This window comes from Pagrus pagrus (genome assembly GCF_965226575.1).
Source record: "Pagrus pagrus genome assembly, chromosome: 12".
Taxonomy (NCBI): Eukaryota; Metazoa; Chordata; class Actinopteri; order Spariformes; family Sparidae; genus Pagrus; species Pagrus pagrus.
In genome coordinates, this window is record NC_140196.1 from 300,981 (window position 1) to 323,492 (window position 22,512).

Consider the following 22,512-nt stretch of genomic DNA (forward strand, 5'->3'; position numbering starts at 1 on the left):
AAAGTTTGATTGATTGAGAGGATCAGTTTAAATAAAGTTTGATTGATTGAGAGGATCAGTTTAAATAAAGTTTGATTGATTGAGAGGATCAGTATAAATAAAGTTTGATTGATTGGCACATGGAGAAAACTGTTCAGCAGCTACAATATAAACTGTGATCGAAGTAATTCAGCCTCCATCCTGCTGAGGGCGCGACTGAGCCCAGTAACGTCCAAACGTGCTGAAAACCACAGAAGAAGAGCGCACTGGAGGAAAGATGGCGGAGCGGTGTGATTACGGAACAGAGATATTGAACTTGAGTTGTGCATAGAGGCCGTTCCTGCTGTTTTCTGCCGGTCGTGCCGGTGTGGCGCCACTGTGAGTATGGCTCACCGCTACCTGCGGCTGTCAGCCGGCTGCAGGAACATGTTCCGGCTGCTGCTGCCCTCCAACGCTCCGGCCAGGCTGGTAGGTGCTCAACATGCTAACATGCTAATGGTGCTAACAGGGACAGCGGCCAAAACAGGCTTTGAGCACTGACCCCGCTGGACTTCAGTGAAGTTAGTTTTAAGTTGGATATTCGACAGACATTCGCAAGAAGCCACTCCAACATTTCAAGTGCACCCGTATTACAGTAAACACACGGGGAAGACGGCTGCAGCGTGTACCGACTTCCTATTTTCAAAATAAAAATGTGGGATATTTAAAGCAGAGATACTGTGTTTAAAGCTATTGAGCAAAAATGCTAATATTTACATATAAAAATTAATAAAAATTATGAACAGATGTAAAATGTAAAAACGAGGTTATCCCATGCAGCCAGTGTAGTTACATGATGCAACACTAGTAGTCCTTGGCGTCCTCTGTCCATGGACAGACATGAGCCACCGGTCGCAGTCATCACATTGGATCTGTTTAATTGAAAACAAATTATATATTTTATTATTTATTATTATTTGACACCTAAACATCATTATATATTTTTTTCATGGCTATATAACAATTCAACATGTCTTTAACTGTTTTTCAATTACTCACCCATTGTACAATGGCAGTTCCTGGTCCTGGTGGCTTGAAGGTGGCACACATAGCACAGCAATTTTGATCATCAAAGACAAAAAAAAAACCCATTTAGTTAATTATATATACCTCCTATCTATCTATATTTGTATGCTTAATTAGCCTTTACCTGAGGCCTCCAGGATGTGAAGAGCCAGATCTCTCCTCTCCTTCTCCATTTTTTGCTTCCTCTAGCTCAGATAATGGAAAACAACAAAATATGTTACCATAGTTATGCAGATGACACACAAATTTACATAACCATCTGACCAGGAGACTATAATCCCATACAAACGCTAAGTAGATGCATTGAACAAATCAATGATTGGATGTGTCAGAGTTTTCTTCAGTTAAACAAAGTTAAGACTGAAATAATTGTTTTTGGAGCCAAAGAAGAACGACTCACAGTCTCTGCTCAGCTTCAATCTGTAATGTTGAAAACTGCAAACCAAGCCAGAAACCTCGGTGTGATCATGGACTCAGACCTGAACTTCAGCAACCACATTAAGTCAATTACAAAGTCGGCCTACTATCATCTTAAGAATATATCCAGGATAAAAGGACTTATGTCTCAGCAGGATTTAGAAAAACTTGTCCATGCATTTATCTTCAGCAGACTCGACTACTGTAACGGTGTCTTTACAGGACTCTGTAAAAAATCCATCAGACAGCTGCAGCTGATCCAGAACGCTGCTGCTCGAGTCCTAACAAGAACCAAAAAAGTAGATCACATCACTCCAGTTCTCAGATCTTTACACTGGCTTCCTGTCAGTCAAAGAATAGATTTCAAAATCCTGCTGTTGGTTTATAAAGCACTGAATGGTTTCGGGCCAAAATACATTTCTGATCTGCTGCCACGTTACGAACCATCCAGACCGTAGAGTCAAAACTGGACATGGAGAAGCAGCGTTCAGTTATTATGCGCCACACATCTGGAACAAACTCCCAGAAAACTGCAGGTCTGCTCCGACTCTCACCTCTTTTAAATCAAGGCTGAAACCTTTCTGTTTGCCACAGCCTTTCACTGAAGCAATTTTAAGGCTTTGAACTGCACTGTGACTTTTATTTTCTCTGTGACTTTTATTCTCTGTTCTTGTCTCTGAGCTGGCGTAGGCTATTTTAGCCTACTTTCCTATTTCTTAACCTGTTTTAAAATGCTTTTAATGTAATTTTTATGCGCCTGTAAAGCACTTTGAGTTGCCTTGTCTGAATTGTGCTATACAAATAAACTTGCCTTGCCTAGATGTGCTGAAGTTCATGTCAGGGATGGCTGGGAAAGCCTTTATCAGGGCTTTTGCCATCTAAACATCAAATGCAGGTACTTACAACAATAATGGGGGGCATATAATACATTTTTGCTCAATAGCTTCCAGGTCATGTGATCAATTGACTCAAAATCAGTGTGGGATCATGTAACTACACTGGCTGCTTGAGATAAACCTCTTGTTTTTACATTTTACATCTGTTCATAATTTTCATACATTTTTATATGCAAATATTAGCATATTAGCTTCTCAATAGCTTTAAACACAGTATCTCTGCTTTAAATATCCCACATTTTTATTTTGAAAACAGGAAGTTGGTACGCTGTAGCCGTCTTCTCCGTGCGTTTACTGTAAAGTCTGCAATACGGGTGCACTTGAAATGTTGGAGTGGCTTGCGAATGTCTGTCGAATATCCAACTCAAAACTAACTTCACTGAAGTCCAGCGGGGTCAGGTCTGAACGGCAGGCCTGTCGTCCTTGTGTTTGACCACCTGTGTGACGCTGCTGCTGCTCTTGTTGTCATTGACTCATGTAACGTTTAGTAACCCTTGACTGTCACAGAGGAACTCACCTGGACGGTATGAAGAATATTTGTGAAGTTAAATTAAGAAACTGTTTGACAACCTACAACTCCTCAATCTTCAGTTAAAGACCTGACCAGGCCTCACGTCCCACCCCTGTCTCTAAAGTTCGTTTGTACGGAAACGCTGTTGATCTCTTAATTTAACCGATAGACGAGGTGTGTGTGTGTGTGTGTGTGTGTGTGTGTGTGTGTGTGTGTGTGTGTGTGTGTGTGTGTGTGTGTGTGTGTGTGTGTGTGTGTGTGTGTGTGTGTGTGTGTGTGTGTGTGTGTGTGTGTGTGTTCTGACACATGTCACATTTTACAAACACACTAAACAGTAACCAGTATAGGCGACTTCTTTGTCCCCAGACTCCCTTAACAAATGTGTCAGTTTAGTGAGTTGTTGAGTTGGAGACACTTTATAAACTGTGTGAAACTCTGTCTCTGACTGATTCTGACTGATTTGTTCCTTCTTGTAAATTCAGCAAATGTTCTACATGAACTTCTTTCTGTCTTTGAGTAGAAACATGGAGTCTGTTTGTCTCAGTGATGGACGGGTTTGTTTCATACAGAGCAGGAAGTGACATCACATCACAGGTGGTCACTCAGACGCAGGTTAATGTAGCTGTGAAGTGACAGACTGAGAGCTGAACACTGTGATCAGATTAGAACCCAGATCGGGTCTAAGGGAGGCGTGAGGTCATGAGGAGAACCTCTTCAGCCACCAACCAATCTCTGTTTTATTTATTCATTTATTTTGTGTCCTCTGATGCAGGTCATGTCCTGCTGCTAGAGAACAATACTTGTCTTCATTCTGAAGAAGTATTTCAGTCGTAGTAAAAGCCGACATGTAATCAGCAGGTTCTTCTGATGTCATCATAAAGCCCACAGGTCCATAACTGTTGTAGCTGCAGTCGTGTCGGTCAGTCCTCTAGTTTAATCTCAGTGTCTGATTCAATAACTCGTTAGCTGCAGCTCTGATTTCACTGGACGCATGCTGATGTTTTATTAAATTGTAATTTTACTTTATTGATCTACTTCCTGTCTGTCCGTCCAGAGGAGGGATCTCTCCTTCTATGAATAACGTTTTTTATTGAATCAAGTTTGCTGATTGGCTGATCACTGAAGACTTGTGTCCTGCCGGTCAGGTGATGTGTTCCAGCACGGTGGAACAGGTAGACGGTGGGCGGAGCCTGCTGAGTGACCTGCTGGGAGCGTACAGGAGACTCGGCTCCAGACCGCCTAAAGGTGTGTGTGTGTGTGTGTGTGTGTGTGTGTGTGTGTGTGTGTGTGTGTGTGTGTGTGTGTGTGTGTGTGTGTGTGTGTGTGTGTGTGTGTGTGTGTGTGTGTGTGTGTGTGTGTGTGTGTGTGTGTGTGTGTGTGTGTGATGGTTAACAAGTTCAAACGTGTTTGTTTTGTTTTCTATTTTCAGGTTTTGAGAAATATTTTCCAGAAAATCAGAAGACTCCAAAAAACAGTGAAGCTGAGGCAGTGAATAATGGTAGAAACTACTGTCTTCTGACATCTACTGTCTTCTGACATCTACTGTCTTCTAACATCTACTGTCTTCTGACATCTACTGTCTTCTAACATCTACTGACTGAATCTGTTGAGGTCTTCTATTATTTACCTGCTTGACGAATTATTGTCTGCTGTTCTCAGAAGCCAAACCTGCCAACACTCAGAAAGCCTCTGGAGGAGGAGCAGGAGGAGGAGGAGCAGGAGGAGGAGGAGGAGGGGGAGGAGGGGGAGGGGGAGGAAAACGAGGAGGCCGTAGGGAGGAGTCACACTGGTACAGCCGTCTGCAGAAGGTCAGTGTGGGTGTGGAAGCAGATCAGTTCAGCTCTCACCTGTGCTCACCTGGTCTGACAGGTGTGGATCTGACCTCAGGTTGTGTTTGTTTCAGGGTGATGTTCCTTGGGATGATAAAGAGTTTCGGTTGATGGTTCTGAGCGCAGCGACCTTCTGGACAACCTGCACCTATCTCTTCTTCTTCAGGGACGTAGGACGAGAGGTCACCTGGAAGGACTTTGTTAACAACTACCTGTCCAAAGGAGTGGTGAGGACGGTACTTTTTATTGTGATGTCATCAACCAGATCCTGACTCCACTGTCTCATAATGTGACTCTACTGTCTCATGTGTGACTCTACTGTCTCATGTGTGACTCTGCTGTCTCATGTGTGACTCTACTGTCTCATAATGTGACTCTACTGTCTCATGTGTGACTCTACTGTCTCATAATGTGACTCTACTGTCTCATAATGTGACTCTACTGTCTCATGTGTGACTCTACTGTCTCATAATGTGACTCTACTGTCTCATAATGTGACTCTACTGTCTCATAATGTGACTCTACTGTCTCATGTGTGACTCTGCTGTCTCATGTGTGACTCTACTGTCTCATAATGTGACTCTACTGTCTCATGTGTGACTCTGCTGTCTCATAATGTGACTCTACTGTCTCATGTGTGACTCTACTGTCTCATGTGTGACTCTACTGTCTCATGTGTGACTCTACTGTCTCATGTGTGACTCTGCTGTCTCATGTGTGACTCTACTGTCTCATAATGTGACTCTACTGTCTCATGTGTGACTCTACTGTCTCATAATGTGACTCTACTGTCTCATGTGTGACTCTGCTGTCTCATGTGTGACTCTACTGTTTCATGTGTGACTCTACTGTCTCATGTGTGACTCTACTGTCTCATAATGTGACTCTACTGTCTCATGTGTGACTCTGCTGTCTCATAATGTGACTCTACTGTTTCATGTGTGACTCTACTGTCTCATGTGTGACTCTACTGTCTCATAATGTGACTCTACTGTCTCATGTGTGACTCTACTGTCTCATGTGTGACTCTACTGTCTCATGTGTGACTCTGCTGTCTCATAATGTGACTCTACTGTCTCATGTGTGACTCTACTGTCTCATGTGTGACTCTGCTGTCTCATGTGTGACTCTACTGTCTCATAATGTGACTCTACTGTCTCATGTGTGACTCTGCTGTCTCATAATGTGACTCTACTGTTTCATGTGTGACTCTACTGTCTCATAATGTGACTCTACTGTCTCATGTGTGACTCTACTGTCTCATGTGTGACTCTACTGTCTCATGTGTGACTCTGCTGTCTCATAATGTGACTCTACTGTCTCATGTGTGACTCTACTGTCTCATGTGTGACTCTGCTGTCTCATGTGTGACTCTACTGTCTCATAATGTGACTCTGCTGTCTCATAATGTGACTCTGCTGTCTCATGTGTGACTCTGCTGTCTCATAATGTGACTCTGCTGTCTCATGTGTGACTCTACTGTCTCATAATGTGACTCTACTGTTTCATGTGTGACTCTACTGTTTCATAATGTGACTCTACTGTCTCATGTGTGACTCTGCTGTCTGATAATGTGACTCTACTGTTTCATGTGTGACTCTACTGTCTCATAATGTGACTCTACTGTCTCATGTGTGACTCTGCTGTCTCATAATGTGACTCTACTGTCTCATGTGTGACTCTGCTGTCTCATAATGTGACTCTACTGTTTCATGTGTGACTCTACTGTCTCATGTGTGACTCTACTGTTTCATGTGTGACTCTACTGTCTCATAATGTGACTCTACTGTTTCATGTGTGACTCTACTGTCTCATGTGTGACTCTGCTGTCTCATGTGTGACTCTACTGTCTCATAATGTGACTCTGCTGTCTCATAATGTGACTCTGCTGTCTCATGTGTGACTCTGCTGTCTCATAATGTGACTCTGCTGTCTCATGTGTGACTCTACTGTCTCATAATGTGACTCTACTGTTTCATGTGTGACTCTACTGTTTCATAATGTGACTCTACTGTCTCATGTGTGACTCTGCTGTCTGATAATGTGACTCTACTGTTTCATGTGTGACTCTACTGTCTCATAATGTGACTCTACTGTCTCATGTGTGACTCTGCTGTCTCATAATGTGACTCTACTGTCTCATGTGTGACTCTGCTGTCTCATAATGTGACTCTACTGTTTCATGTGTGACTCTACTGTCTCATGTGTGACTCTACTGTTTCATGTGTGACTCTACTGTCTCATAATGTGACTCTACTGTTTCATGTGTGACTCTACTGTCTCATGTGTGACTCTACTGTCTCATGTGTGACTCTACTGTCTCATAATGTGACTCTACTGTCTCATAATGTGACTCTACTGTCTCATAATGTGACTCTACTGTCTCATGTGTGACTCTACTGTCTCATAATGTGACTCTACTGTCTCATAATGTGACTCTACTGTTTCATGTGTGACTCTACTGTCTCATGTGTGACTCTACTGTCTCATAATGTGACTCTACTGTCTCATGTGTGACTCTGCTGTCTCATAATGTGACTCTACTGTCTCATGTGTGACTCTGCTGTCTCATAATGTGACTCTACTGTTTCATGTGTGACTCTACTGTCTCATGTGTGACTCTGCTGTCTCATGTGTGACTCTACTGTTTCATGTGTGACTCTACTGTCTCATGTGTGACTCTACTGTCTCATAATGTGACTCTACTGTCTCATGTGTGACTCTGCTGTCTCATAATGTGACTCTACTGTTTCATGTGTGACTCTACTGTCTCATGTGTGACTCTACTGTCTCATAATGTGACTCTACTGTCTCATGTGTGACTCTACTGTCTCATGTGTGACTCTACTGTCTCATGTGTGACTCTGCTGTCTCATAATGTGACTCTACTGTCTCATGTGTGACTCTACTGTCTCATGTGTGACTCTGCTGTCTCATGTGTGACTCTACTGTCTCATAATGTGACTCTACTGTCTCATGTGTGACTCTGCTGTCTCATAATGTGACTCTACTGTTTCATGTGTGACTCTACTGTCTCATAATGTGACTCTACTGTCTCATAATGTGACTCTACTGTCTCATGTGTGACTCTACTGTCTCATGTGTGACTCTACTGTCTCATGTGTGACTCTGCTGTCTCATAATGTGACTCTACTGTCTCATGTGTGACTCTACTGTCTCATGTGTGACTCTGCTGTCTCATGTGTGACTCTACTGTCTCATAATGTGACTCTGCTGTCTCATAATGTGACTCTGCTGTCTCATGTGTGACTCTGCTGTCTCATAATGTGACTCTGCTGTCTCATGTGTGACTCTACTGTCTCATAATGTGACTCTACTGTTTCATGTGTGACTCTACTGTTTCATAATGTGACTCTACTGTCTCATGTGTGACTCTGCTGTCTGATAATGTGACTCTACTGTTTCATGTGTGACTCTACTGTCTCATAATGTGACTCTACTGTCTCATGTGTGACTCTGCTGTCTCATAATGTGACTCTACTGTCTCATGTGTGACTCTGCTGTCTCATAATGTGACTCTACTGTTTCATGTGTGACTCTACTGTCTCATGTGTGACTCTACTGTTTCATGTGTGACTCTACTGTCTCATAATGTGACTCTACTGTTTCATGTGTGACTCTACTGTCTCATGTGTGACTCTGCTGTCTCATGTGTGACTCTACTGTCTCATAATGTGACTCTGCTGTCTCATAATGTGACTCTGCTGTCTCATGTGTGACTCTGCTGTCTCATAATGTGACTCTGCTGTCTCATGTGTGACTCTACTGTCTCATAATGTGACTCTACTGTTTCATGTGTGACTCTACTGTTTCATAATGTGACTCTACTGTCTCATGTGTGACTCTGCTGTCTGATAATGTGACTCTACTGTTTCATGTGTGACTCTACTGTCTCATAATGTGACTCTACTGTCTCATGTGTGACTCTGCTGTCTCATAATGTGACTCTACTGTCTCATGTGTGACTCTGCTGTCTCATAATGTGACTCTACTGTTTCATGTGTGACTCTACTGTCTCATGTGTGACTCTACTGTCTCATAATGTGACTCTACTGTCTCATAATGTGACTCTACTGTCTCATAATGTGACTCTACTGTCTCATGTGTGACTCTACTGTCTCATAATGTGACTCTGCTGTCTCATAATGTGACTCTACTGTTTCATGTGTGACTCTACTGTCTCATGTGTGACTCTACTGTTTCATGTGTGACTCTACTGTCTCATAATGTGACTCTACTGTTTCATGTGTGACTCTACTGTCTCATGTGTGACTCTGCTGTCTCATGTGTGACTCTACTGTCTCATAATGTGACTCTGCTGTCTCATAATGTGACTCTGCTGTCTCATGTGTGACTCTGCTGTCTCATAATGTGACTCTGCTGTCTCATGTGTGACTCTACTGTCTCATAATGTGACTCTACTGTTTCATGTGTGACTCTACTGTTTCATAATGTGACTCTACTGTCTCATGTGTGACTCTGCTGTCTGATAATGTGACTCTACTGTTTCATGTGTGACTCTACTGTCTCATAATGTGACTCTACTGTCTCATGTGTGACTCTGCTGTCTCATAATGTGACTCTACTGTCTCATGTGTGACTCTGCTGTCTCATAATGTGACTCTACTGTTTCATGTGTGACTCTACTGTCTCATGTGTGACTCTACTGTTTCATGTGTGACTCTACTGTCTCATAATGTGACTCTACTGTTTCATGTGTGACTCTACTGTCTCATGTGTGACTCTACTGTCTCATGTGTGACTCTACTGTCTCATAATGTGACTCTACTGTTTCATGTGTGACTCTACTGTCTCATGTGTGACTCTACTGTCTCATAATGTGACTCTACTGTCTCATGTGTGACTCTGCTGTCTCATAATGTGACTCTACTGTCTCATGTGTGACTCTGCTGTCTCATAATGTGACTCTACTGTTTCATGTGTGACTCTACTGTCTCATGTGTGACTCTACTGTCTCATGTGTGACTCTACTGTCTCATAATGTGACTCTACTGTCTCATAATGTGACTCTACTGTCTCATGTGTGACTCTACTGTCTCATAATGTGACTCTACTGTCTCATAATGTGACTCTACTGTCTCATAATGTGACTCTACTGTCTCATGTGTGACTCTACTGTCTCATAATGTGACTCTACTGTCTCATAATGTGACTCTACTGTCTCATAATGTGACTCTACTGTCTCATGTGCGACTCTACTGTCTCATAATGTGACTCTACTGTTTCATGTGTGACTCTACTGTCTCATGTGTGACTCTACTGTCTCATAATGTGACTCTACTGTCTCATGTGTGACTCTACTGTCTCATGTGTGACTCTACTGTCTCATAATGTGACTCTACTGTCTCATAATGTGACTCTACTGTCTCATGTGTGACTCTACTGTCTCATAATGTGACTCTACTGTCTCATGTGTGACTCTGCTGTCTGATAATGTGACTCTACTGTTTCATGTGTGACTCTACTGTCTCATGTGTGACTCTACTGTCTCATAATGTGACTCTACTGTCTCATGTGTGACTCTACTGTCTGATAATGTGACTCTACTGTCTGATAATGTGACTCTACTGTCTCATGTGTGACTCTACTGTCTCATATGTGACTCTACTGTCTCATATGTGACTCTACTGTCTCATAATGTGACTCTACTGTCTCATATGTGACTCTACTGTCTCATGTGTGACTCTACTGTCTCATGTGTGACTCTACTGTCTCATGTGTGACTCTGCTGTCTCATAATGTGACTCTACTGTCTCATGTGTGACTCTACTGTCTCATGTGTGACTCTGCTGTCTCATAATGTGACTCTACTGTCTCATGTGTGACTCTACTGTCTCATGTGTGACTCTACTGTCTCATATGTGACTCTACTGTCTCATAATGTGACTCTACTGTCTCATGTGTGACTCTACTGTCTCATAATGTGACTCTGCTGTCTCATGTGTGACTCTGCTGTCTCATAATGTGACTCTGCTGTCTCATGTGTGACTCTACTGTCTCATAATGTGACTCTACTGTTTCATGTGTGACTCTACTGTTTCATAATGTGACTCTACTGTCTCATGTGTGACTCTGCTGTCTGATAATGTGACTCTACTGTTTCATGTGTGACTCTACTGTCTCATAATGTGACTCTACTGTCTCATGTGTGACTCTGCTGTCTCATAATGTGACTCTACTGTCTCATGTGTGACTCTGCTGTCTCATAATGTGACTCTACTGTTTCATGTGTGACTCTACTGTCTCATGTGTGACTCTACTGTTTCATGTGTGACTCTACTGTCTCATAATGTGACTCTACTGTTTCATGTGTGACTCTACTGTCTCATGTGTGACTCTACTGTCTCATGTGTGACTCTACTGTCTCATAATGTGACTCTACTGTTTCATGTGTGACTCTACTGTCTCATGTGTGACTCTACTGTCTCATAATGTGACTCTACTGTCTCATGTGTGACTCTGCTGTCTCATAATGTGACTCTACTGTCTCATGTGTGACTCTGCTGTCTCATAATGTGACTCTACTGTTTCATGTGTGACTCTACTGTCTCATGTGTGACTCTACTGTCTCATGTGTGACTCTACTGTCTCATAATGTGACTCTACTGTCTCATAATGTGACTCTACTGTCTCATGTGTGACTCTACTGTCTCATAATGTGACTCTACTGTCTCATAATGTGACTCTACTGTCTCATAATGTGACTCTACTGTCTCATGTGTGACTCTACTGTCTCATAATGTGACTCTACTGTCTCATAATGTGACTCTACTGTCTCATAATGTGACTCTACTGTCTCATGTGCGACTCTACTGTCTCATAATGTGACTCTACTGTTTCATGTGTGACTCTACTGTCTCATGTGTGACTCTACTGTCTCATAATGTGACTCTACTGTCTCATGTGTGACTCTACTGTCTCATGTGTGACTCTACTGTCTCATAATGTGACTCTACTGTCTCATAATGTGACTCTACTGTCTCATGTGTGACTCTACTGTCTCATAATGTGACTCTACTGTCTCATGTGTGACTCTGCTGTCTGATAATGTGACTCTACTGTTTCATGTGTGACTCTACTGTCTCATGTGTGACTCTACTGTCTCATAATGTGACTCTACTGTCTCATGTGTGACTCTACTGTCTGATAATGTGACTCTACTGTCTGATAATGTGACTCTACTGTCTCATGTGTGACTCTACTGTCTCATATGTGACTCTACTGTCTCATATGTGACTCTACTGTCTCATAATGTGACTCTACTGTCTCATATGTGACTCTACTGTCTCATGTGTGACTCTACTGTCTCATGTGTGACTCTACTGTCTCATGTGTGACTCTGCTGTCTCATAATGTGACTCTACTGTCTCATGTGTGACTCTACTGTCTCATGTGTGACTCTGCTGTCTCATAATGTGACTCTACTGTCTCATGTGTGACTCTACTGTCTCATGTGTGACTCTACTGTCTCATATGTGACTCTACTGTCTCATAATGTGACTCTACTGTCTCATGTGTGACTCTACTGTCTCATAATGTGACTCTACTGTCTCATGTGTGACTCTACTGTCTCATGTGTGACTCTACTGTCTCATGTGTGACTCTACTGTCTCATAATGTGACTCTACTGTCTCATGTGTGACTCTACTGTCTCATGTGTGACTCTACTGTCTCATAATGTGACTCTACTGTCTCATAATGTGTCCTCTAATCAGATTGTTTGACCTCCTCCGTTTACATTTGTCATCTTGACTGTATCTTATGTGTAAACATATATTTAGTTAGTATTTGATTACATGTGCTGTACATACTAGCATATGTAACAAGACTCCTGTAGTTTGACAGTTTGTGTTTTATCCTACAGGTGGAGCGGTTAGAGGTCGTCAACAAGCGGTACGTTAAAGTGGTTTTCTCGCCTGGGAAGACGCCGTTGGACGGGGTGAGTGACACTTCATTTTACTGTCTAATTTAAAATCAATCTTTTAATTAAATATCAAAGTTTTTATGTGTTTTAATTTACAGCTCTTGTCATTTAAACGTGTAGTAAAGTTCATACTTCCTTGAAAGTCTTTTATTTTTACTTTATTTATTTGATGCTCAAATCTATAATCTGGTAAGAGCAATAATATGAATACATCTGTCTCCCAGGATCCTCTGTGTCTTTATGAAGTGGTTAATAAATTAATAATTATATTCTTCCAACAAATAAATCAATTAAAATCAAAACACATGCATAATGTATCTGATCCTAAAGCCCCGGCTGCAGGTCGAGGTACCCTTGAGCAAGATACTGAACCCCAAATTGCTCCTAACTAATCAGAGATAGTATTTACAGTTAATACAATCAACACACAGAGTTCAGCTGCTCTTCACTCAGCAGTCAGTCAGCAGTATTCGCTCCAGTGTTTCTCAGCTCGGACGTTGAGATCAGAAATTGTTGACGCCTCTGTATGGCGATCTGTTTCATTGAGAGTCCACCTCTGACATTGTAACATTTTCTATGGTGACGGTTTAATGTAGTGAAGGCAGTTCTTTAAAAGGGCAGCAGGAGACCGAGTGTGTTTGTTGGTGTGTTACGTGTTGCAGTACGTGTGGTTCAACATCGGCAGTGTGGACACGTTTGAGAGGAACCTGGAGACGGCTCAGTACGAGCTCGGCATCGAGGGAGAGAACAGACTGCCGGTGGTTTATTCCACCGAGAGTGACGGGTGAGCAGCAACATGATAAACTGGTTCACATAGATATGAATATCTGATATATTATAAATGTAACGTTCGTCTGTCCTCTCCAGCACCTTCCTGCTGAGCATGCTCCCCACGGTGCTCATCATTGGCTTCTTGCTGTTCATGGTGCGGCGGGGCCCGGCAGGGGCGGGGCGGCCCGGCCGGGGGATGGGAGGATTATTCAGCGTCAGCGAGACGACGGCGAAGATCCTGAAAGATGAGATCGATGTAAAGTTCAAAGACGTGGCGGGCTGCGAGGAGGCCAAGCTGGAGATCATGGAGTTCGTCAACTTCCTGAAGAACCCTAAACAGTACCAGGACCTGGGCGCCAAAATCCCCAAGGTGAGGGAGGGGTGCGGGGTCCACCGCCAGGTGAGGGAGGGGTGCGGGGTCCACCGCCAGGTGAGGGAGGGGAGCGGGGTCCACCGCCAGGTGAGGGAGTGCCATGAAAATCTTGACAGGTCTTCAGTGTGTATCAGTCTGTGTGTTTTGTGTTTATTGTGTGTGTAGGGGGCCATCTTGACGGGACCTCCAGGAACAGGAAAGACTCTTCTGGCCAAAGCGACGGCCGGTGAGGCCAACGTACCGTTCATCACCGTCAATGGCTCTGAGTTCCTGGAGATGTTCGTAGGCGTCGGTCCCGCCAGAGTGAGACAGACACACACACACACACACACGCACACACGCACACACACACACACACACACACGCACACACACACACACACACACACACACACACACACACACACACAACAAGTGAAACTGTCTGAGGCCAAACAAAGAGTGTCTCAGACCATGGCATGTTCCTGATGTCACTTCCTGTACAGGTCAGAGATCTGTTCGTTATGGCGAGGAAGAACGCTCCCTGTATACTGTTCATCGATGAGATCGACGCTGTGGGACGTAAACGAGGACGAGGAAACTTTGGAGGACAGAGCGAGCAGGAGAACACGCTGAACCAGCTGCTGGTGGAGATGGACGGTGAGTGATGGGAATTATGGGTAAAAAGCCATCGGGTCCTGTCTGAGAGGGTTCAATCCACATTGAGAGCTTCACCTGAAGAGAAACATGTTCAACACAGAAACAAACGTTCAGACATTAACACTGAAATCCCCTTAATTAACCCTTAACTCCATCAGAAAGCATGGTCAGCAGTGTCCTGAGACCAGGACCAGAGAGCCTTCAATTGTAAAAACCCTGTAAAAACACCACGCTTCCACATATGTGGTTGGCCCACAGTACAGGGTTTTGGTTTTTTTTAATTAACGTTTTTTATTGATTCCACATATCAATATTCAACATTTTACATACACAATTTTCCAATAGTATAAAACATTCTTATACTTCTCCACCAGGTAGCAGAGACATGGATAGACATACATCCTCAAAGAAAGTTACTGTAGTGTAAACGTGAAGAAAACAAAAGAAAAGAAACACTTTTTCACTCCTGTCCTTATTTTCACACCTCACTTACATTGTCCCTTTTCTCCTGTTGGAGGGTCAACATAATAAACCTATGAACCAATGAACAAGTTTGTAGCCTGAACCGAGGGGATCAGAAATCTACCGTACACAGTGTCCTTACTGCACAAAGTCTGCTCTCAATGGAGACACAACATTAACCCAGTTTTCCCAGTAATTTTTAAAAGTCTCTGTTTTTAGTCTAGTTGAGAAAGTCAGCTTCTCCAGTCAATCCTCCATTTTTGGTGCATCAGTTTTTAGCCGTTTTCTGGTGATGGCTTTTTTGGCTGCCACCAGCATTATTCGAAATATGTATTTTTCTCCTGACCTTGTCATCTCCTGGTTCTCTTTTCCCAAATATAATACTTCAAATGTAAGTGGAATTTGCACTTTCAGAATTTTTTCCATACTCTTCCGTAACTCCTGCCAATAAGGTCGAATACAGGGGCATCCCCAAAAGACATGAAAATGATTGGCTTTATTCTCCCCACAAAGTCTCCAACATCGTGTATCTCGATATTTCTGTTGCGCTGGTGTAATAAAGTATCTTACAATGTTCTTCCAGCCATACTCTCTCCATGAGAGGGAGCATGTTGTTTTCCACTGTCCTTCATTTACCATCACCCATTCCTCCTCTGACAACATCCTCCCTGCCTCTTTTCCCCACTTTTCTTTTATATATGTTGTATTATCGCCCTTTAATCTTTCGATTTCTTTATATAATTTTGTGATTAATTTCTTGCCCTGGTCTGAATCATAAGCCGAGATGAATAATTTAATAATTCCAGATTCTAGCTCATCCAAATTAAACTTTTTTATACTTTGCTCCATATAATGTTGCATCTGTAAATATCTGTATAAATCTTGGCCGTCTAATCCGTATTGATTTTTTAGATCCTGAAAGCTTTTGATGGTCTTCTTTTTAAAAAGCTCCCAAAATATTTGTGGTCCCACTCCCCATCTACTGAAACTACTATCTATTGTGTTTGGTGTGAAGTCTGAGTCATGTGCGATCCATCGCAGTACTTTGCTCTGCTCAACCAGATTGTTCTTTGATATAATCTCAAACCATATATTTAAGGATAACCCCAGCCAAGGATTTAACTCCTCCTGAAGATGTTCCCTCAATGTTTTATCGTTTATTATTGCTTGTATTGGAACATGTGCGCTTGATGTGGGACATTCAATGTCCTTCCATCTTGCGCTGTCGGCCGGATTGCATAAATAAAACAGCCTGATAGTAGCTCTTAAGACATGGTGGGGCTAGTCCCCCTTTATCTCTAGGCAGTTGAAGAGTTTTAAATCTTATTCGGGGTCTTGTCCCCCGCCAAATGTATCTTGAGATGAATTTGTCCCATTCTGTAAAATCTTTGTCTGTTACTTCTACTGGTAGGGTTTGGAATACATATAGTAACCTTGGAAGTACATTCATTTTAATTGTTTCCACTCTTGAGACCAAACTTGTGAAGGGGATTAAATTCCACCTTTCCATATCAGATTTGATTCTTGATATTAATGCATCATAATTTAGAGATTTCAATTGAGACAAATCTTGCGGCAGGTTCACTCCCAAGTACTTCATGAATTTTGAGTCCCAATTAAACCTAAAACTCTCTTATTTTCCTATCTGGGACATAATTAAATGTGAGAATCTGAGTTTTCCTCACGTTCAATTTGTAGCCCGAAAACAGACCAAATTCCTCAAGTGTTGACATGAGTGCTGGAAGAGACCTAGTGGGATGTGTTAAGTATATTAATACATCATCCGCGAATAATGCAAATTTCTGTTCATCTCCCTTAATGTTGATACCTTTTATGTTTTCATTTTGTTTCATCCATTGACTCAGGGGTTCCAGATAGAGAGCAAATAGGAGTGGTCTAATTGAACAGCCTTGGCGACACTCACGCTCTAAAACGAAAGAGTTTGAAAGATTCCCGTTAATTTTAATCCTGGCTGTAGGTTTATTATACAGAGATTGTATAGTCTTAACAAACGTTTCATGAAAACCATATTGCTCCAGCACCATATATAAGAAATCCCACCTGACAGAGTCGAATGCTTTTTCTGCGTCCAATCCTAATATTATTGCGTCTATTCGTTTTTTAATAATGCTTTGTATAATATGTAATGTACGTCGGATATTGTCTTGTGTCTGTAGTACAGGGTTTTTAAGTGTTGATGATAACGTCACATGAACACTTTCCTTTGGGGGGACTTCAGAGGTTTTTAAGATGCAGAACAGCATCTGAACATTCCATCATGTAAAGTAGAAATCAAAGAAAAAATGACTTTTGTTTTATTTGAGAAGCCGTTAAATCTTTCAGATTATCTGTTACAGATACCTCAATATGTTTAATTAACCCTTAATTACCCATTAAATACCTCAATAACACCACCATCAACTGATGCATCATTAAAGGAGCTGTTCAGCAGCACCAGAAGGTTTCAATCTTTATTGATTATCAGTCAAACAGTGAAGTGACAGGAAGTGGGAGGTCTCACTCCTCTCTGTTCTTTAGGGTTCAACACGGCGACCAACGTTGTGGTTCTAGCAGGAACCAACAGACCGGACATCCTGGATCCGGCTCTGATGAGACCTGGACGCTTTGACAGACAGATTTACATCGGTGAGAATCTGTGGTTTGATCCTGCAGATGTTTCTTTATCATTGGTTATGTGAGAACAGTGAAGGGCTTGTTAATGATCTGTGTGTGAAGGTCACAATGTGAAGACATTTGAATCTCACCTAATGAGGAATCAAGTATGAATGTTCATCTGTTTGGTGATAAACTGGTTTGTGTCAAAGATAAAATGATGAGACCTGAAGGTTTTAGAGTCAGCTGGAGGATAGAGCAGATGAAACGTGACATATATGATATCTGTCTATATTTTATAGTAACACATCAGAGATGCAGAGCAGCTCACAGTGAACATGTGTGACAGCAGTATAATCAAACGTGACGATCAGTGTGAACAGACTCTGTCTGCCGTCTCAGGTCCTCCTGATATCAAAGGCCGAGCGTCCATCTTTAAAGTCCACCTGCGTCCTCTGAAGTTGGATGCTGACCTGGACAAAGACTCTCTGGCGAGGAAGATGGCCGCCCTCACACCTGGATTCTCAGGTAAACTTGCTGTCGGACGTTCTTTCCATCACACAGTTGGAACCCTGCTCACTCTCAGAGCTTCTTCTCCCTGTTTTATGTCTGCCAGGCGCCGACATTGCTAACGTTTGTAACGAGGCAGCTCTGATCGCCGCTCGCCACCTTTCAGACGCCATCAACCAGAAACACTTTGAACAGGCCATCGAGAGAGTCATCGGAGGTGAGTTTCCACCGGACTGAGGGAACCATGTTTGAGTGTTACTGAGACTGAGCGCTTCCTGTTTGTGTTGGAGGTCTGGAGAAGAAGACTCAGGTCCTGCAGCCGGAGGAGAAGAAGACAGTGGCGTATCACGAGGCGGGTCACGCCATCGCCGGATGGTTCCTGGAGCACGCCGACCCTCTGCTGAAGGTGACGTTCTGCTCCAAGTCTGTTAGAGGCAACCATGACGGATCAGCAGGAAATCCTCTGCTCCATGTTGATATGAGAACACCTCCTCCCACAATGCTGTCTGTCACACAGCTTCACTGGGTCTCACTTATCCCTTTCTAAACACTACAATACCCATGAGCCTCAGCTGCTATGTGGAGCAGAGGTGGAATAACAACTCTTTGATTGACTGTTTGGAGGTGAAATGCACCCTGGGGGTCGTAGTTGAGTTTTTATCAGAGAATCAGATCTTTTCTGACTCAGTTGTTAGTTTTTTGGTTTCTTGATCGATAATACAGAGATATCCAGTCAGCTGTAACAGAGCGTGGTGCTGTCTTTGTGACCTGTGCAGGTGTCCATCATCCCCAGAGGGAAGGGTCTGGGTTACGCTCAGTACCTGCCCAAAGAGCAGTACCTGTACACCAAAGAGCAGCTGCTGGACCGCATGTGTATGACTCTGGGAGGCCGAGTCTCCGAGGAGATCTTCTTTGGACGCATCACCACAGGAGCTCAGGATGACCTCCGAAAGGTCACCCAGAGCGCCTACGCACAGGTCAGAGGTCACACAGGTCAGGGGTCACACAGGTCACACAGGTCAGGGGTCACACAGGTCAGAGGTCACACAGGTCACACAGGTCAGGGGTCACACAGGTCACACAGGTCAGGGGTCACACAAGTCACAGAGGTCAGGAGTCACACAGGTCAGAGGTCACACAGGTCACACAGGTCAGGGGTCACAGGTCAGAGGTCACACAGGTCACACAGGTGAGCAGAGATGTACAGTCTGACACCAGCAGTTAAAATGTTTCTCTTTTCATGAGTTTGAATGTAAAACTGTTTGTTAGCTCACAGATGTCAACATCAGTGTAACAGATAAATGTCAGAACATCTCAGTCTTCTGTTTGTCCTCCTTCTGCTCTGCTGCCGGGTCGACGTTCTAAAGTTTACTGTAGTCATGAGAGATTTTTAATAGAATGAAGGAAAAATATTTAAAATCTGTTCAAACACTGACGGCTGATTTGAAAATGATGAGTCGGCGTTGAACTGAAACATGAAGGGTTTTGTTGCAGCGGGGTGTTTCCTGTTCCTGTCTGAGCTCCTGGTTCCTGTGTTCTGCTGCAGATCGTTCAGTTTGGGATGAATCCGAAGGTGGGTCAGGTGTCCTTCGACCTCCCACGGCAGGGCGAGATGGTTCTGGAGAAACCGTACAGCGAAGCTACGGCTCGTCTCATTGACACCGAGGTCCGAGTTCTGATCAGTGAGGCGTACCAGAGAACCCACCGCCTGCTGAGCGACAAGAAGGCAGAGGTGGAGAAGGTACCGGCCATCTTCTAGATCAGCACTGAGAACCTCTCCAGACAAGGCGGTTCAGGATATAGAACCAGTTTTAGACTTCCCCATAAAGCAGAACTACTTCTTAATGATAGAACTCCAAGGAACCTATCGAACGCTGTGTTCTCTTAAGGTCACTTACTCAGGAATTCTGTAACACAGTGCTCCACATCATACTCACTTCTGTGGGTTCTAGAAACAACTTGGAGAACACCACCAGCAGGGTTCTAGGTCATTCACTGAGCACTTATAGAATGTTCTCCAACTGCTGTTCTAATCTACATCTTTAACAAACCTGCCCCGCCAACTTTATTAACTAGAACCAGCTCAGACTCATAGAACCCTGACATTGAGTTTCAGAACATTTCTGTGGTGAGAACGCCACGAAGCTCACAATGTTGGATGAGATGAGTCTTTATTGTCTCTCTCAGGAGAAATCTGTCCGGGCATTTGAGAGAACACAGCTGACATAGTGGCTTATTATCAAAATACTGAAATGTTCTAGTGGGAGAACATTGGGTCTCATCGAGTTCTAGAACATTTCTGAGCTGAAAATGAGAAAAATGTTCCAAACTAGAACCCGTTCTCAAAGTGGAACCAGCTCTGATTCGTAGAACCTTGTCGTTCTGGGTCATTCACAACACAGACAAGCTTCACACTGAGTTCTGACCTTGTTCCTTCCTGCAGGTGGCGCTGCGGCTGCTGGAGAAGGAGGTTCTGGATAAGAGCGACATGGTGGAGCTGCTGGGCAAACGTCCGTTTGCAGAGAAGTCGACATACGAGGAGTTTGTGGAGGGAACCGGAGGCGTGGACGAGGACACAACACTGCCAGAGGGTCTGAAGGACTGGAACCAAGAGAGGAAGGACAAGGAGGAGAGCCCGGACGAGCAGGTGGCACGTCAGATCTCTGGAGGAATGCCCTTCTAGAACCTTCTGATGGACAGAACACCCAAACACCGACCTGTTTCTTTCATCTAAAATATCATCTGTCTAGAGTTCTGCATCACAGTCACTCACCAGGTCTAGAACCTTCTCAATGACTTCCAGAACAAGCATCAAGGTTGGATGTATGGGTTCTACAACTACTCGAAACCCAGGCGATAGTAGAACTCTAGATAACGAAGGTTCTGTAGGGTTGTGACCCTACAGAACCTTCCTTATCTAGAGTTCTACTATCACCTCTCTTCATCTTCAGAGTCTAGAAATGCTCCACCAAACATTCTCCAAGAGTTCTAGAAGTCCTGACCTTATGGAACCTTTGCACTGAGTTACATGGAGGGAACTCTGCACAGGAATGTTCTAGAATTGTAACAGCTGTTGTAGAACCGGCAGTAATGCTCACTCCTGTGTGCAGTTCTAGAACACCTTAAACAATGCTGACTGTAGAACCCTAAATTAATTCTGCAGAACTCTTTCACTAACCTCGGTCACATTTCTGTGGTGGGAACTCTGTAATTAACTCCTACAACACATCTAGAACCATTCTCTATGTGTTCCAAGACATAGTGATAACTACAACCAGTCCTGACTTATAGAGTATTTCTCTACATAGAACTCTAGAGAACAGTTCTAGTACTAGGGATCTCCACTCCACAGAATGTTCCCCACCTTGAGGGCTCAAATCTGAAACTCCTAAGTGTTCTATAGAACCAGCTCCGACTCGTAGAACCCAGTCATTGAGTTCCTGAACATTTCTGTGCTGAGAACTCATCATTCACAGAACACACACTTGCTTCTGCATGTTCAGTCTGTAACAACACGTCTTCTCTTGTAAACTAGAACCAACACTGACTAATATAACCCTGATGAACCCCATTGATAACTGTTTGATGTAAATGAGATCCTTCACTCCAAACCAGGGTTCTAGGTCATTCACACCAGACACTGACTTCAAGAAAGTTCTCCGTCAGGTTCTCTATGATCAGCCTAACCCTGACCCTGCTTCTCTGCAGGGTTCTACAGTGAACATATTTGCCAAACGATTGCTTCGCCTGCGACCTCTGTGACCATTGAAGAACATGCAGAACTCCTGTAAAAGGTTCTGTGAGGAACAGCTGGTTCCTCATGTTGGCTGAACTGTCGGACTCGGACTCAAAGGACAGAACAATGACTGAGCGTCACATCAGTTCTCCCTCAGAACCCTCAGCTCTCAGTAGAACTCTCTGCTGGTGGACAAATCATCATCACATATTTATGGACAGTTATTGATCTGAGCTGAATGAGATGACAACGCTCCATCGACATCGTCGACATGACCGTCACCATGGTAACCATGCTGTAGCTTGAGCGTGAACTTAAGTGTTAGCTTAAAGCTAACAGAGAGGACACACAGCTCCAGGAGAGAAATGCTAACATCAAAGCTAATCTTAGCATGTGGAGCTGCAGTCTGTGCTGATCAGGTTTCAATTAGGTATTGATCAGTTATTGCTAGCTTCCTGTGTTACGTGTGCAGCTGAGTGTCTGCTGTCACTGTAGACAACAAATATGATGTGAAATAATAATAGTGATGTGTAAATGTTTCATTACTCAGATGTTTTAATAAAGTCAGAAAACTGAACATCAATAAATGTCATTTATCAGTCATTAAAAAAAGCTGTTTCTTCAATGAAAGCTTTATTTAAACCAAGTTTATTATCATTTAGGAGAAAGTGATTCGTATTTTAATCTGTTTAGATGATTATACTTCATCTGTTCATGTTTTATTCTTATGATGGCGCCTACAAGTC

General features: G+C 43.2%; 1 protein-coding gene across 1 annotated transcript; it reads left to right on the forward strand.

Moving 5' to 3' along the window:
• Positions 1–223: 223 nt before the first annotated feature.
• On the forward strand, positions 224–22,343 carry afg3l2 (AFG3-like AAA ATPase 2). Its single transcript, XM_084368548.1, has 17 exons — positions 224–447; positions 4,014–4,113; positions 4,298–4,366; positions 4,528–4,676; positions 4,772–4,924; positions 12,604–12,678; positions 13,326–13,447; positions 13,531–13,804; positions 13,973–14,110; positions 14,292–14,445; positions 17,446–17,553; positions 17,923–18,048; positions 18,137–18,247; positions 18,321–18,436; positions 18,807–19,007; positions 19,577–19,771; positions 20,474–22,343. Exons 1-17 carry the CDS (start codon positions 364–366, stop codon positions 20,711–20,713), a joined length of 2,415 nt encoding a protein of 804 aa, XP_084224674.1. The 5' UTR covers positions 224–363; the 3' UTR covers positions 20,714–22,343.
• Positions 22,344–22,512: the final 169 nt, after the last annotated feature.

Coding starts and splice junctions, on each gene's coding strand:
- afg3l2 (XM_084368548.1), top strand. CDS start 364: ATGGCTCACCGCTACCTGCGGCTGTCAGCCGGCTGCAGGAACATGTTC. Junction 4,114..4,297: donor CGGCTCCAGACCGCCTAAAG/GTGTGTGTGTGT, acceptor TTCTATTTTCAG/GTTTTGAGAAATATTTTCCA. Junction 4,367..4,527: donor AGCTGAGGCAGTGAATAATG/GTAGAAACTACT, acceptor TGCTGTTCTCAG/AAGCCAAACCTGCCAACACT.